The sequence below is a fragment of the Sorex araneus genome, chromosome 1, assembly GCF_027595985.1.
Source record: "Sorex araneus isolate mSorAra2 chromosome 1, mSorAra2.pri, whole genome shotgun sequence".
In the NCBI taxonomy this organism is placed as follows: Eukaryota; Metazoa; Chordata; class Mammalia; order Eulipotyphla; family Soricidae; genus Sorex; species Sorex araneus.
The window spans coordinates 435,860,917-435,877,959 of record NC_073302.1 but is presented as its reverse complement, the minus strand read 5'-3'; the positions used below and the strand labels follow the sequence as shown (position 1 = coordinate 435,877,959).

The following is a 17,043-nucleotide window of genomic DNA, read 5'->3' as shown; positions in this document are numbered from 1 at the left end:
CAGGTTCAATCCCTGGCATCCCAAGCACCACCAGGAGTAATTCCTGAGCACAGAGCCAGGAGTAACCCCTGAACACCACTGGGTGTGACCCGAACGGCAAAAAAAAAAAGTATATTAAAAAGATTAGAAACCACCAGTGTTAGTGGAAACGTATTGAAAAATGAACGCTCATCCACCATTGGTGGGAATATTGTGTGGTTTATCTTCTTTCTTATTTTTAAATGTATGTATTCACTTATTCCATATAAAAATTGGTTTCAAATTCTACTAAACATAACAGATGCCCTATCTGCGGGGTTTGGAAAACCAGATGTGTCAGAGCATGTACACTGAAATTCTCCTTCCTGCCCTGTTCCCCGTCCACTCGGTCTCCTTCCTGCTCTGCGCAGGAAGCCAGATCCTCCTTTCACGTGTATCTTTCTCTTTCTTTATACTCTAGTGAGCACCTGGGTAGGTCCTTGCTCTACTGTTCATCTCTTCATCCCTTCATCTCCTCTCTCACAGTCTCATTTTACTTCCTGTTACTCTACTCTCAGCAATTCTTGGTTGGACCTTGTTAAATTTTTTTTTAAGGAGAAAGGTCGTTTGCTTTACTCATGCTTGTGCCCCCCGTGAGTTGACGTGTGTGCTTGTCTTTGTCCCTTAGATGAAGTGGAGAGTGAGAAGTGGTACCTGTCTGCAGACTTTCCTTCAACAACCATCAAGACGGAGCCGATCACAGATGAGCCAGCCCCTGGCCTTGTTCCCTCGGTCACCCTGACCATCACAGCCATCTCCACGCCATTTGAAAAGGAGGAGCCCCCTCTGGAACTGAATACTGGGGTATACTTAATTTCCTTCCCTGTAACCAAGTTGGATCCAAAGTCGCAGATTCTTATTGTTTGATAAGGCATCTTTCTAGAACCAGTGGTCGCATCTGTTTAAGGATGTATATACAGGACACACTTAGACATAAATGTAGAGACATACATTTTACCTTATGTACATATATATTTAGGGCTGGAGCAATAGCACAGCGGTTGGGCTTTCGGCTTTCACGCGGCCAACCCGTCTTCGATTCCTCTACCCCTCTCGGAGAGCCTGGCAAGCTACTGAGAGTATCGAGCCCGCATGGCAAAGCCTGGCAAGCCACCCATGCGTATTGGATATGCCAAAAACAGTAACAGTAAGTCTCTCAATGAGAGACATTACTGGTGCCCGCTCGAACAAATCAATGAGCAACGGGATGATGACTATGACTATGACATATATGTTTATGTCTGTATGGCATGTGCATATGTATATGCATATTGTGTGTATGTATTGTGTATGTATCAAGGAACTGTTGTTTGGTATTGGTATCAATTATATCACTTTTAATTTAATTTAATTTTATTTTTTTATTATTATTATTTTTTTGCTTTTTGGGTCACACCTGGCGATGCACAGGGGTCACTCCTGGCTTTGCACTCAGGAATTACCCCTGGCCGTGCTCAGGGGACCATATGGGATGCTGGGATTTGAACCCGGGTCGGCCGCGTGCAAGGCAAACGCCCTACCCGGTGTGCTATCTCTCCAGCCCCGATATATCACTTTTTAAAAGGCAGGAAAAAAAAATGGTGGCAGGCCTCACTTTTGTTGTGGTTGTTGTTTGGGGGTCACACCTAGCAGTGCTCAGGGATCTCCACATTTTAAAAATTTTTGTGGTTTTGGGATCACTCCTGACAGAGCTGATCCTATGGGATGCTGGGGATCGAATTCGGGTCGGCTGCATGCAAAGGCAAACACGCTACTTGCTGTGCTGTTTCTTGGGCCTCTCCCTTTTTTTTTTTTTTTTTTTTTACGACTGCTATTGCAAAACTTAAAAACATAGATGGTGGGGGCTGGAGTGATAGCACACCGGGTAGGGCGTTTGCCTTGCACGCGGCCAACCCAGGTTCAAATCCCAGCATCCCATATGGTCCCCTGAGCATGGCCAGGGGTAATTCCTGAGTGCAAAGCCAGGAGTGACCCCTGTGCATGGCCGGTAGTGACCCAAAAAGAAAAACAAAAACAAAAACAAAAACAAAAACAAAAACATAGATGGTGAAGAAGAAAAAGTGCTCCCTGGGTCTGACCTTTTAATGGGTGGAAAGGAAGTTGTGAGATATGCAATCCGTGGCTTTGGGGGAGTGCCAGGCTGCTCTGGACAGCCCTGGCTCCTGGGTAGCCTCGGACTTTCATCCCCTAGTGCCGCGTCTACTGCCAGTTCCTACCCAGGGTTCCTACCCAAAGTTCTCCCCTTAGCAGTTTCTATCGTCATACCACAGAATACACGAGAATTCGGAGGCTGCTTCTTCGCTTGCTTTACCCATAACACATGGCGTGTAGTCCTGCCCCAGCTTCCGTCTGGCTAGTTCCAGTGCCTGCCAGTGGGCATCCTTGCCCTCTGCTCGAGGCTCTTGACCTTCCCTCTGTGGGGGGCGGGGTGGAGGGTGATCTTGCAGGAGGGGAAGGCTTGTCGGCAGAGCACCTCTGCAGCTGGCTTCCAGAATTGCTCTCTGGCCGCCGAGTCTCTTCCTGGATGGGGCTTTGGGTCGACTGCTGAGTGTCTCGCTCTCTGAGATCAACTTGAGTGGATTTTTAAGTGTGTCAGTAAGAAAGGCCGCAGGTCATGGCCTTGTTCCTCTTCTCCGTTCCCCATGGGGTATCTCCGAATCTAGCACTGTTAGTCATCAAGAACAAAGGTGATTTGGCTCCCATATTCCCCTCTGCAGGACAAACTAGGGGAGGCCTATGTTTGTTTTCAAACTGTACTGGGGTGCGGGTTGAGCAGGAAGGAAGCGGGCTGAGAGATAGTACAAGGGCTGAAGGCCGTGCTGTGCGTGGGGCCGACCCTGTGTGATAACCAATACCACGGATGGCCCCTGAGCACCGCCAGGAGTGAGGAGTAGTTTCTTGGCATAGCTGATGTGCCCTCACAACAAAAAATTGTATTAGGGTCCCCAAGGACTATTTGCCTTGTGTATGTGGGGCTCTGGGTTTTACGCCAGTACCACAAAAAAAATCTTTACCAGACTGCTCGGTGACTAATGATAATGTTCCTATATGTTATCATAAAATCAATAGAAAGGAGTGCTGATAAGTGAGGCCTGGGTTCCATTTACTTGAGAATACCCAGGTTCCATCAACAGCGGTGCCACAAAGGGTCAGCAGGAAAACTCCGTCAGAGTCACCACTTAGCCCTGGCGGGGGAGGCAGAGGCGGGGCGGTCTCCCTTGAAGGCCCCTTGGGTTTTAAAACTTGTGTTTGATAATGGAATACTATGCAACTGTTAGAAAAGATGAAGTCATGAAGTTTGCATACAAGTGGATCAACATGGAAAGTATCATGTTAAGTGAAATGAGTCAGAAAGAGAGGGACAGACATGGAAAGATTGCACTCATCTGTGGAATATAAAATGACAAAATAGGAGACTAACACCCAAGAGATAAGGACCAGGAGGTTTGCCCTATGGCTTGGAAGCCGGCCTCACATGCTGGAGGAAAAGGCAGCTCAGACAGAGAAGGGAACACCAAGTAAAGGGTGTTTGGAGGACCTGCTCAGGTTGGGAACTGCCGAAAATAGACTGTAGACCGAACACAATGGCCACTCAATACCTCTGTTGCAAACCACAATACCCAAAAGGAGAGAGAGAACAAAAGGGCATGCCCTGTCACAGAGGCGGGGGGTGGGTGGGGGTGGCAGGGATACTGAGATCATTGGTGGTGGAGAATGGGCACTGGTGGAGGGATGGGTACCCGATCATTGTATGACTGAAACACAAACACGAATGTTTGTAAGTACGTAACTGTACCTCACGGTGATTCACTAATTTAACAATTTAAAAAATAAAAAAACTAAAACTTGTGTTTGAAATTCTTCCCGTAGGTCGATTCTTCCTGCCAGACCATCATCCCTAAGATCAAGCTGGAGCCTCACGAGGTGGATCAGTTCCTCAACTTCTCTTCTAAAGAAGGTCTGTCTCCCCTCCCACCCCACGGGCCTCCTGCAGGGAGCTCTGTCTCCCCCCACTCTCCCCGCGGCCTCCTGCCCACCCAGGCGCCCTTCAGATCCTTCAAGATGCTTGTGGTCAGCGTGAAGAGGAAGGAAGTGGGGGTAGAAGGTGCTGATCACCCGGCGTCACTCCCCTTGGGAGACAACTCGGAATGCAAACCTCCAAAGCCGAAAGTTAATTTTCTCATGAAAAACACACTCCTTTTCCAGCAGAATCTTTCTCCTGAAATGTTTTGACCACTTTGGGGACAGGAGCAATAGAGGACAGGAGGCAGGACACTTGCTTTGCCCGCAGCCGACCCAGGTTCGATCCCCGGCATCCCCTATGGTGCTCTCGAGCACTGCCAGGAGTAATTCCTGAGTGCAGAGCCAGGAGTAACCACTGAGCCTGGCCAGGGTGTGGCCCAAAAACCAAAAAAGAAAAGAAGTTGGCCACGGGGAGTTTTTCCAACTCTTGTGGCCTCTTCTAACTGGGGTGCTCGCCCCCACCTCCCACCGAATGGGAAAGACAGACAGACAGACTGCCACGGAGGCCCCTGGCCTGTGTGCGGTGGCTGCCCGGGAACCCTGGTTAAGGGTTCCAGCTTCATCAGTGCAGTGAGGAGCCCCCCCCCCCGCAACCTAAGCATCACTCTGGCCCCCTCCTGGGCTTCATGGGGTCTGTCAGGTGAAGCCCGCCCTGCCAGAAGGGGGCGCTCTCACAGCTCGCTTGCTGGTCCTTCCTTCCTTCCTTCCTTCTTTCTTTCTTTCCTTCCTTCCTTCCTTCCTTCCTTCCTTCCTTCCTTCCTTCCTTCCTTCCTTCCTTCCTTCCTTCCTTCCTTCCTTCCTCCCTCCCTCCCTCCCTCCCTCCCTCCCTCCCTCCCTCCCTCCCTCCCTCCCTCCCTTCTTTCTTTCTTTCTTTCTTTCTTTCTTTCTTTCTTTCTTTCTTTCTTTCTTTCTTTCTTTCTTTCTTTCTTTCTTTCTTTCTTTCTTTCTCTCTTCACACCCAGCAATGCACAGGAGTTACTCCTGGCTCTGCACTCAGAAATTACTCCTGGCGGTGCTCGGGGGACCATATGGGATGCTGGGAATCAAACCCGGGTTGGCCACATGCAAGGCAAACACCGTACCTGCTGTGCTATTGCCCCAGCCCCCTAGTCCCCGTTTCTTTCTGACGTGTCCTCCTTTGTCTCATAGCTCAAGTCCCTGTAGTTTCGGACCTTGAACCAGGCCCCCCATCTCAGAGTCCCTAGAGAAACTGCCTCTAGCTGATTTATCTTGATCTCCTCGCACAGACATCCGGTCCTGAGTTTTGCACATCACCTCCCCTTGTGCTGATACCGGCCTGCTTGTCTAGAGCAGTTTACTGGCGTCGTCACCCAGGTCACCCATCAGAGTAGGTGTGGGCACGCTCAAGGTCATTGACAGATGCCCAGGGCAACTAGGGCTAAGGAAATTCGGCTCTTGGCTTGATAGGATCAGAGTTAAGCTCCTCCCACATACTCGGGTCACGGGAACCTCATCAAATTTCTAAACAAAGGACCCAGGCCCTTGTGATAGGAATCAGAGAGCCGTATTTCTTCCCCATTTGGGGGACTGAGTATGATTTGGTGCCACACCTAGCAATGAATTCAGGCTGGTCTGTACTCTGAGCTCAAGAGTGCCCCCTGCTGGTGCTCCATAAGGGGTGCAGGATGGATCTCCACACGCAAGGCCCCGCTTTGTCTATCCAGACCTCCCCCCAACTCTGCAATTTCTAAGTGCGAATTCCAGTTCAGGGATACAGCTGGCCAGACATTCCTGCAGCTCAGGTGGGACCCGCCATAAAGAGGACCCCCCAATCTCAGAGCACTCACCCACCCATACTCACTTTTTTTTTAAAGAATTTTTAAATATTTTAAATTAAAATCACTGTTATCACTATATCACTGTCATCCTTTTGCTCATCAATTTGCTCAAGCGGGCACCAGTAACATCTCCATTGTGAGACTTTTTACTGTTTTTGGCATAACGAATACACCATGGGTAGCTTGCCAGGCTCTCTGAGAGGGGTGGAGGAATCGAACTTGGGTTGGCCACATGCAAGGCAGATGCCCTACCTGCTGTGCTATTGTTCCAGCCCTTTCAATTAAGATATGTTTCAAAATTGAATCACTGTGAGATAGACAGTTACAAAATTGTTCATGGTTGAGTTTCAGTCATACAGTGTTCCAACAACACCCTTCCCATCACCAGTGCACATTTCCCACCCCCAGTGTCTGCAGTTTCCCTCCCACCCACACCCCCACTCCCACCCCCACACCTGCCTTCATGGCGGAGACTTTTCTTCTCTTGCTTTCCCTTATTTTCCTTTTTGGCGTGTGAGGCCTAAAGTTTGCAGTATTTTACCGAGAGAGTATGCATATCACTTTACCTCCTTCTGACACCCGGTTCTCATCCAGAGTGTTTGTCTTTTAGTTTAAAGCTCTCTTTTCTTTTCTTTTCTTTTCTTTTCTTTTCTTTTCTTTTCTTTTCTTTTCTTTTCTTTTCTTTTCTTTTCTTTTCTTTTCTTTTCTTTTCTTCCCTTTTCTTTTCTTCCCTTTTCTTTCCTTTCCTTTTCTTTTCTTTCCTTTTCTTTTCTTCCCTTTTCTTTTCTCCTCTCCCCTCCCCTCCCTTCTTCTCTTCTCTTCTCTTCTCTTCTCTTCTCTTCTCTTCTCTTCTCTTCTCTTCTCTTCTCTTCTCTTCTCTTCTCTTCTCTTCTCTTCTCTTCTCTTCTCTTCTCTTCCCTTCTCTTTTCTTCTTTTTTCTTTTCGGTGGGGTTGCAGTAAGCCTAGCAGCGCCAAGCGGCTCCTCTCGACCCTGTGCTCAGTGCTCCCTCCCGGCCGTGTCCACTGGGTCTCTGCTGGGGACTGAGCTGGGCCTCCTGGCGCGAATCACGCTCTCAGGCCTTTGCGCTCGCCCCGGCCCCTGCCTCTCTCCTGTTTTCAAGCCCCCCTTTACCCGGGACAATGTGCTCTCATTGAGGGAACCCCCCGCCCCCACACTCCGTGCACATCTTTGGGATGTGGGGGAAACCAGAGACCCCCGAAACGAGACGACGCACACAGCTCGGGCGAATGTGCAGACGCCGCACACGCAGACGCCCCGCTCAGGGGGGATTTGTTCTTTCTCTCACCAACGTGACAAGGAAAGAGCGAAGCCGCGTCTTCCAGGGCTGCGGTCCACGGTCCACGCGGTGGGATGCGGGTTCCGTGGGAGCCGCCTGCCCGGAAACGTCCCCTCCGTGTACCCGACTCAGCAGCGCTGGGGACTGGCGTTGCGGCAGTCGGAGCAGGATTGGCGCTGACCGAGTAGTCATCCATCAGCACTGTCCTCTCTCTTTGCCTGCTTTTCAGGCGCCGCCATTGACTGTACAAGCAAAGCAAAATTTAGAAACGGCCCCGGCCAGCATCCATCGGGAGACGGGCATCTTTGCTTTCGCACGGCTGAGCAGCCCGCGTGGGGGATGCCTTTCCGCTTATCCCTTTCCTCTTGGCGACACGGCCTTGTTTAATTAACATCGCAGTCGGCCTCCGAAAGCCCCGAACACCCTAGGGAGGCACCCGCGGGGGCTTTGGGATCCCAGATCCCTGGAGGAGAACCGTCTCCCCTCGTTATCCGAGACAGGCGGAGAGCAGGGGCCTCCCTGCCCCACATCCTCTCCACGGCCTCGTTTCAGATGAGATTTAGGGATCTGGTCCTGCCCTGAGTTTGGGGCTCGGGATGCCAAGAGGCACGAAGGCCGTGGATAGGCCCTGGGGCTGCATGTTGCCCGTCCTCTGTGTCTGCTTTTATGGGGGACACACTCTGTCTGGCAAGGAAAATGGGGCCGGCCTAGGTGGGCTGTGCCAACGCATGGTCCGGGTGCCCGAGCACTTCTCCAGAGCTCAGCCTGGTGGCGCGGGCGCCGCGTCAGTCTCAGACTCTGCTTTCTTGTTTCCTAGCGGCTGTAGGTGCCCACGGCTGTGGGTAAACCTCGGGTACCCTGTGACTTTGTGTACTTGGTCTCCAAGCTTGCATTTCGGTGCCCACCTACCCTCCTGGCTCCTGGAGCTGTGGGCTGCCAGGGGGCCGGGCCGGGGTAGGGGGTACAGCAGGTTCTCATAGAAGCTATGTCGGGTCTTAGCGTGCCCCTCAGACCCTGACAAACCCAGGCAGCCACTGGGTAGAGAAAAGGAGAATGTTTGGGGAAATTGGAAGAGAAGGTAGAGGGGAGGGGAGGAAAGTGTGTGTGGGGGGGTGATGAGAGAAGAGAGAAAGCAGAGAGGTGAGAAGAAGGAGAGAAGAGAGGTGAGAGAAGAGAGAGATGGGGAGAAAGAAAGGAGAAGGGGAGAGAGAGAGAGGAAAAACGAGAGAGAGGAGGGGACAGAGATGACAGAGTGAGAGTAGAGAGAAGAAGGAGCAGAGGGTGGAGAGAAGAGAAAGGAGAGGAGAGGAGAAAGAGCTAAGGGGGAGAGAGAAGGGGAAGGGAGGGGGGAGAAAGAGGGAGAGAAAGGGAGAGAGGGAGAGGGGGGAGAAGGGGCGAATCGAGAAAGAGAGAAGAAAAATAGAGAGGGAGGGAGGTGGGAGGGAGGGGGAGGGAGGGAGAGAGAGGGGGGAGAGAGATGAGAGAGAGGAGGGAGGGAGGGAGGGAGAGAGACAGAGGGGGGAGAGAGAGGGAGAGAGAGGAGAGGGAGAGAGATAGAGGGGGAGAGAGGAGAGAGGGAGAGAGATAGACGGAGGAGAGAGAGGGAGAGAGGGAGGGAGAGAGAGGAGAGGGAGAGAGAGGGGGGAGAGAAAGAGGGAGGGGGAGAGAGAGAGGGAGAGAGGAGAGAGAGGAGAGAGGGAGATAGAGGTGGGAGAGAGAGGGAGAGAGAGAGGAAGAGAGAGGGGGGGAGAGAGAGAGGGAGAGAGAGAGAGAGAGAGAGAGAGAGATTGATTCCCTGTCTAATAGAGGGAGAGATACTCTGACTGGGGTTCGAGTCCCGGACACGCTTTCCTGAAGATTCTGGTGTTCAGAGGGGGAGCGCGCCCCCTGGTGGCGGCCTGTCACTGCACCCTTGGGCAGGGTCCTGGGTTTTCCGCAGGCCAGGGCTGGGCAGACGGCGCCCCTCCCCGCCAGGAGCCCTAGGTGGTGGGTCCCGCTGAGGCTCGCTGGCCAGGGAATAGCAGGTGCGGGGTGGGTTTTCGTGCTGGACACTGGGTTCGCCCGGGCCTCCCTCGCCCCTGCCCTCCAGATACCCAGAATCTCTCTCTGGGAATCTCATCTCCTGTTGTGGTTTGGTTGGGGCCACCCGGGCTGTGCTGGGGGCTTACTCCAGGCCCAGGGGCCCATAGGGGATCGGGGGGTCGAACCCAGCTCTGCCGCGTGCAAGGAAGCCCGGAGTCTCCTGCACCTGTCCCCTGGCCCGGGGTGACCCCAGACCCCAGGCTTTGCTTTGTGCGCGTGCGAAGACGGCACCTGCAGGAACTTCAGGAGGGAGGGGCCCCACAGCCCCCCTTGATCCCGGGCCACTCCCCCCCACAGGTGGGCCCCGGATTCCTGCCCAGCTCCTGATGTTCCCATCACCCCATTCCCCAGGGTTCTGGGAGGCGCTCCCCCCACACCATCCTCACCCAAAGGGACCCTTCGGGCTCAGCTGCTGCCCCAGCCTTCAGCCGGCTCCCTCGTCCTCACTCGCTGTTGCTAGGTGGGGCGCAGTGCGAGGCGTCCTCGTGGTCTCCCGGACGCCCCCCCAAGCCCCGCTGACCGGCGCCCCGGGTTCTGTCTTCCAGCCGCCGCGGACCACCTGCACCTCCCGCCCACCCCGCCCAGCAGCCACAGCAGCGACTCGGAGGGCAGCCTGAGCCCCAACCCGCGCCTGCACCCCTTCGGCCTGCCGCCCGCCCACAGCCCGCCCCGGGGGCTGGCGCGCGCCCCCTCCGCCCTGTCCGCCTCGCCGCTCCTCACCGCACCCCCACGTGAGTGCCCCCCGCCAGCCTCCCCTCCAGGATCCTCACCCAAAAGGGGTCCTGCTGGGCATCATTTGAGTTTTCTATTTTGGGGGGTGGGGCTCTTAGGGTGGGCTCATCTGGCGGTGCTCAGGGCTTCCCCTGGCGCTGTGCTCAAGGGTCTCTCCTGCTGTGGCCCTATCAGCACCCGCAGCACCCAGGATTGAACCATGTCGGGTCTGATGCCAGGCAAGGCCTTTACACACACACACTCTCACACCCTGGTCCCCATATGATTTTTCATTTTCCATTTAATAGCTAAAGTCAGCTGAGAGATCTTAACATTTTTTAAAGAATTTCCCCTAGTCTCGCCAAGTAATGCCCATCTGTGGTCAGTTCGAGAGTGTGGCGTTTCACCCTGGAGCTCACTTCCGTTTCCTGTGCTCATTTCCAGTTCGCAGTCACATGCTTTCACTGCTGTGGCAGGGGTGGGGAATATTGTTGTGTTTTTTTTTTTTTCCTCAAAGTTATGTCATGGATGCATGTCAGCAGTAGGAATGGTCCTGAGACTCGCCCTGCGTACCTAAAGAAGCCAGCTTGAATGCATTTAGAAACTGAGATTTAATACTTTGGTGTCAAACACTGAAATTACCATCTCTTTTTGTTTGTCCGAGGCATGACTTTTAATCCCAAGACTCTGGTTAGAAATCAGGAGTAATCATTTCCCTAACACACATGTACACACCACATCCCCCCCCCCCCCACACACACACACACAGACACCCACCCCCATGAAGTCTTGGGAGCGACAGTTATCTCCCATGTCCTGAAATGCTGCGGACTGCTATAGCTTTTAATGGAGAACTTTTGAGTCAACCCCCTGAATACGTAATAGCATAGAGAATACATCGAAACGAGGCATATAGAAATTCTCTGAGACCATCTCTCCATGGACCTAATTTTGGACACGTGACTGTGGTCTGTGCCCAAAGTTCTCCATCTACGGTCAGATCTCGAGTGTGACATTTCCTGGTGACGTGTTGCCTGGGTACCAAGCCTGAGGTTCAATGCTGGGTGCCAGAGGCCTGACATGTGCCCCGTCCCATGTCCCCAGCTGCCGGGAGTCCCTCCTCTCTGACCTCCACCCGCCCTTTCAGCTCTTTCCCAGGAGGGGAGAGGGTTTGGGCCACACCGGGAGGTGCTCAGGGCTGGGCTGACTCTAGCTCTGTGCTTAGGGGGCTCTGAGCTCTGAGCACTGCCCAGACGCTCCCCTCCCACGGGGTTCTCTTCACACTCTGTCTGGGTCTCGGGCCCCCCCAGGGCAGCCTTTTGTCTTGTTCCCCCGCCTGCCCCAGGGAGCTAAGACACAGCCAGTGCGCAGATGGGTTGAGTAGCTGTGCACCTTGGGAGGGGCTGCCCGGCCCGGCTGGAGGCTGATGGGCATGTCCCTGCAGAGTGCCCGCAGGTGGGCCCCTGGGCTGGTGCTCAGAGACTTGGGGGGGGCCTAGAGAGCATCTTGCAAGATTGCATTTTCAGGAGAATGTCCAAGCTCTTTGGCATGGGAACACGGTCGCTGGGACACGCCCGTACTTGCACTTTGGATGGTGTTGCCGGCGTGCTTGCGAGAGGGAGTGTGTGTGTGTGTGTGTGTGTGTGTGTGTGTGTGTGTGTGTGTGTGTGTGGAGGGTCTTTCTGCTGAAGTACAACCCTCAGGTTAAACCGTTTCAACAGGAGTGACCTGTCCACGGTCTTCCTCCCCTTCATGCCCTCTTTGCCCACCCAGAGCCCTTGGCTAGGCCGAGGCCGTCCTGAGCCGGCGCCTGCTGGCTCCCCGCTCACCCCGCTGTGCTCTGTGTAGAAGCTGCAGGGCTCCGGCCCCCTGGTCCTGACGGAGGAGGAGAAGAGGACCCTGATCGCCGAGGGCTATCCCATCCCCACCAAACTGCCCCTCACCAAGTCCGAGGAGAAGGCCCTGAAGAAGATCCGGCGGAAGATCAAGAATAAGGTGACCTTTCCCGACAGCCAGTGAGCAGCGGGGCCCAGATCCCAGCCTCGGCCCCTCCCCAGCCCCCCAGAGCTGTGGCCAGGCCCGGCCCTCCCTCCGCCCTGGCCGGGAGCCCCTCACTCTCCTCGGACCCCCTCCCTCAGCCCCTTCGTGCACCCTCTCACCCAGGGAAGCCCGCTCCTGGGTGCCCACAGTGATCTGTTCAATGGTGGGAAGAAAACATCAGAGCTTAGGGACCGAGACATAGCACAGCACCCGACCTGGCTCTGATCCCAGGCACCCCCCCCCCCGGGTCCCCGAGCATCGCCCGGTGCAGTCCTGGAGACCCCCAGCACTGCCGGGGTGGACTGGGCATTCCCAGCAGTGCAGGGTCCGAGCATAGTCTACTGCTCAGCCAGTTCTTGCACTGAGCCAGTGGCCCTGATGGCTGAGGTCCCTGGCGGGGGTCCTGGACCTCGTGAGCCTGTTTGGGAGCCCCCCACCCCCGCAACATTAGAACTTCCACTGAAACTGTTTTTAAAATAGCAGTGTGTGATATCTTCCTCTCACTCGCATGCGTGTAATTTATTAATAGGAATATGGAGGTGGAGCAAAAGTGCAGTGGTCGGGACGCTTGTCCTGCACACAGCTGACCCCGATTCAGTCCCTGGCACTCCCTAGGGCGCCCAGAGCCCGCCAGGGGTGATCTCTGAGCACGGAGACAGGAGTAAGCCCTGAGCACTCTCAATCAGTTAATAAACAGGAATACATGTGGGTTCTACCCCTCCACTTTCTTGATAGGGGGTTTGGATTTAAAACCATTTTTGCAGATCACTGCTCTGTAGCTGGGCGCAAGCTCCCCTTTCTCCTAGGTCAGAGTTCAGATGAGGTGAGACTTGGGGTCGTGGTGCAGCACTCAGAATGCTCAGGATGGAGGAGGCAGAGACGGCAGGAAGGAAGGACCTTGGTCCCCACTGTCCACCCAGTTGCAGAATGACCTGAGGGTTTGCCAAGCCTCAGAAAGTCTTGTTTCATGTATTGTCATTGCGCCACCTGGTGGTGCAGAGTTGAAATGGTCTTTCAGAGATGCCACTGGTCCTGTCTCTTTCCTGCTGTTCCCTCCCGGGTCCCCCTGCCCTTCCCACTGGAGGCCTCTTTACAGCAGAGTAGGGGAGAACAGAGATTGGTTGAAGCCCAGGAGGACAGGCCAGGTGATGGGCACCTGAGCCGGGAGCCACCGGAAGTCCACAAGGCCACGGAAGTGATCTGGGCTTTGGGGAATGTCTGTTGGTGCCCCTCCCCCAGCCCACCGCCCCCTCCCCTCCCCTCAAACACACACACACTTTCACAGTCACCCAGCAAACTGCCTTCCTGATCCCTTGTTCTTCCTCTCTGTCAGATCTCTGCCCAGGAAAGTAGAAGAAAGAAGAAAGAATACATGGACAGCTTGGAGAAAAAGTAAGCCACACTGGGTGTGTCTGCGGGGCCATGTACACGGGGAAGTTTGAGTGTGTGAAACTTGTTATCCACGGGAAGCAGAAAAGCCCTCCTTCCTGAGGGCGGGTCAAGCCCATGCATAGATCAGCTGTGTGTTGCCCACTGCCCATGAATGGGGGAGGGGGGACTTCTAAGTATGGCAAGAAGTCCAGTGGAGCTCAATCTTAATTTTGAACCACTGTTTCTGACCCATGAAAATACCCACGTTAATTGCTGGGTCTGGAAGGAACAACAGAGTGACATTTCAGCAGTACTTCTTGACCAGTCCAGCCACCCCCAGGGAGACCGAACTGGGGCTTTGTACGTTTCTGTGCACTGTAATTCACCAAGTCGGTGAGTGACTTATCACAGAAGCACTTGAAGATGCTCTTAGTTTTTTTGGGGGGAGAAAAAATAGCAACTTGAAACAATCAGGAGGACCGTTAGGGAAATGTATATTAAATGATTGAGTCTGATTTTTTGCGTTAGTCCTAGGAGATAGTTCTGCCAACTGACGGATAGCGTATGGGCCACGCCCAGCCTGGTCCTCTCAGCGCAATGCTTGGGGATTGTTGCTGGTGACTCTGGGGATTGCCGGGTTATGCCAGGGGGTGACCCAGCCTCACTCCAGCATGCGAAACGTGTGTTCTAGCCTTCGAGTTAGCTCCTCAGCCCCCAACTTGGGATCATTTGAAGATGGAATGATGGAATGATGGAAATTTTCCTGTGGGTCCTGAGAAAGGAATGCTCTGCTCTGATTGGCTCGCCTAGATCCTGCTTGGCTTTGATTGGCTCCTGGATTCTGATCAGCTCTCCTAGATCTGAAGGGCGGGTCATTTAAAACTGTCTCTGCAGCGTCAGCTTTGGGGTTTCCGCGCGGATATTGCTGTTGGCTGGCCTGGGGCATGCGTGTTCCTGCGCTAGGATTCCTTGCCTTGAGGGTTCTTGCGAGTTCCTGTCCTTCATGTCCACCCACGGCTCGCAACCTCGTCCTATCAAGATTGGAACACCTTAAGAACGTTTCTCTTAGGGCTGGAGCTATAGCACAGCGGGTGGGGTGTTTGCCTTGCTCGAGGCTGACTGGGGTTCGATTCCCAGCATCCCGTATTGTCCCCTGAGCATGGCCAGGAGTAATTCTTGAGGGCAGAGCCAGGAGTAACCTCTGTGCCTCGATGGGTGTGACCCCCCCACCCCCCAAAAAAAATAAAGGCACATTTCTCTTTTGTGTCATCCCTCTTCATTTCCCATTCTTTTTTTTTCTTTTTTTTTTTTTTTTTTGCTTTTTGGGTCACACCCGGCAATGCACAGGGGTCATTCCTGGCTCATGCACTCAGGAATTACCCCTGGCGGTGCTCAGGGGACCATATGGGATGCTGGGACTCGAACCCGGGTTGGCCGCGTGCAAGGCAAACGCCCTCCCCGCTGTGCTATCGCTCCAGCCCACATTTCCCATTCTTGAGGCAAATTGTTCAACTCTGTTTCTTTTCCTATCCCAAGTTGGCTGTGTGTGTCTCTCTCTCCCTGGCCTCCCTAGAGTCCTCAACTTACACCCCCCCCCCCCATCTCTAACTCCCTGCACCCTTGCTCCTGCTTCACCAATCAAATCCATTTTCTTCTCTTCTCTCTACAGGGTGGAGTCTTGTTCGACCGAGAACTCGGAGCTCCGGAAGAAGGTTGAGGCTCTGGAGAGCACCAATAGGTGAGTGGGGGTGCAGGGATGGGTGGTGGGGAGCAAGTGGCGAGGGGGGGAGTGGTGGAGGCCAGAGCCGCTGAAGGCAAGCTTGCCCAACATGCGGAGGAGGTGCTCTGCCCACGCATTCCTTAGGTGTGCACACGTACAATTATGCACACACATGCACACATGCATGTATTACAAACATACACACATGCACACACATACATGCATGCACCTGCATGTGTGCATGTGTGTACAATTATGCACACATGCATATATGTACACACATACACACATGCATACTCATACATGCACACACATGAACACATGTACACATACAGAGCTCCTTACTTTTCCTAAAAGACAGAATTGATGCAGAGGCGGGTTCTGCCAAGGACCATGAACGGGCATTAAGGGAGAGACTCGGGGACGAATAATCTGCAGATGATTTTGGAGCCTAGAGGAAGACGAGGAGGGTGCGGCCTCCGTGCCTGCCAGCCTCCCCATTTTAGGAAGGGATGGTGTTCACTGCTGGGGAGAGAAAGAGAAAATCAAGTTTGCCTTTACATTCTTTCATTGCTGTTTTTTTAATGACTGTTGTAAAAAAAAAAAGTGAGAGATAATTCAATCCATCCCAAACTCATTTTGAGAAGTTGCTATGGACAGAGTGAACCCAGTTTATCCATTGTTGGGGCTGGAGCGATAGCACATAGGGTAGGGTGTTTGCCTAGCATGCGGCCGACCCGGGTTCGATTCCCAGCATCCCACGTGGTCCCCTGAGCACTGCCAGGAGTTATTCCTGAGTTCAGAGCCAGGAGTTAATCCCTGGGTGTGACCCAAAAAGAAAAAAAAATCACTCAGAGTCTCCCTGAGAAGTTACCAATTTATCCATTGTTTCCTGTGGCACACGTCACCTGTACTTGTTCGTTTTCCCCTCTAGGGTGCTCTGAGACCCTGTTATGTAGAGGAGGGAGACTCAGAGCGGCAGGGGGATGCATGAGGTCACGTGGACAGCCTGGCAGCAGATGACCCTGGAGTGAGCCAGTGGGGTTTCCCTGGCTTCCTGTCAGGTGACCCCGGGGTCACCTGCAGGAGGCGTGAAGGCGTCGGGTTGAAGCTGGGGGTTGAAGAGTCCCATCCAGAAGGCAGGTGTGTTTGGACATAGCGCGCACCTGTGCTTTGAAAATAGAGCCTGTTCGCTAGGGCAGCCTCCAGAGCTCAGCCGCAGGACCCAGCAGGCCAAGCTGAGGAGAGATGACGTGCAGTGACGGAGTAGAGGGAGGGGTCACTGCCCGACTTGGCATGAATGCGTCTCTGCAGTTCCACGCGAGGTTAAATTTGTTTGCATCGCAGTGGGTGGGACCAGAAAATTGGGCTTCTGGTTCTTGAGTCTTCATGGTCAGTGAGTCAAACAGAGCTTGCTGACCTGGTCATGACCATGGGTGGGGATACTGGACAGGGGGCCCCACTGGCCTCCCCTTGCACTTTTCTGTGAACCAGCAGCCCTGCCACTGGGCAAGGGTTGCTCACCTCCCGTGTGGGTAAAGTCACCAGCTCCAGGTCCTAGCAGTGCTCCCCTGAGCACCAGGCTGCCTCCAGGATGATGATCAGCATTGCCATGGGCTGCGAGTCTCCTGAGGCATCATCCCGTCTCGTCTTCACCCTCCCTCCTGCCAGGATGCCCCTGCCCGCCCCAGCCTTCATCAGTCTCTTCGTCCGTCTCACTAGCATGCCACGGTGTTCCAGAACTTGCTCTTTGGAAGCGCAGATTGGCGAAAAGGGAGAGAGAAATTCGTTCAGGACGCTCCCTGCAGTCTTGGGGTGGGCTGGGGCTGGCCCAGGTGCTCCGGGTGTTAGAGCTTCCTATGGCCACACGGGGGCAGCAGAGGCGCAGCTCCAGTTGTGATGCAGCGCCCCAGGGGAAAATGAGAAAATGCAGTTAAGCAAGAAAAAAAAGCAGGGCCTTAGGGCTGGAGGGTAGTATAGC

At 53.9% G+C, this 17,043-nt stretch overlaps 1 protein-coding gene across 1 annotated transcript in view; it reads left to right on the top strand.

The window, feature by feature from the left end:
* Window positions 1-17,043, top strand: part of CREB3L2 (cAMP responsive element binding protein 3 like 2) — a 140,063-nt gene that overhangs the window by 99,703 nt on the left and 23,317 nt on the right. The window contains exons 3-8 of the mRNA XM_055119650.1: window positions 647-822; window positions 3,889-3,976; window positions 9,766-9,948; window positions 11,778-11,926; window positions 13,305-13,363; window positions 15,012-15,080. Coding sequence (XP_054975625.1) covers window positions 647-822; window positions 3,889-3,976; window positions 9,766-9,948; window positions 11,778-11,926; window positions 13,305-13,363; window positions 15,012-15,080 — 724 coding nt within the window. The remainder of the gene's footprint in view (window positions 1-646; window positions 823-3,888; window positions 3,977-9,765; window positions 9,949-11,777; window positions 11,927-13,304; window positions 13,364-15,011; window positions 15,081-17,043) is intronic.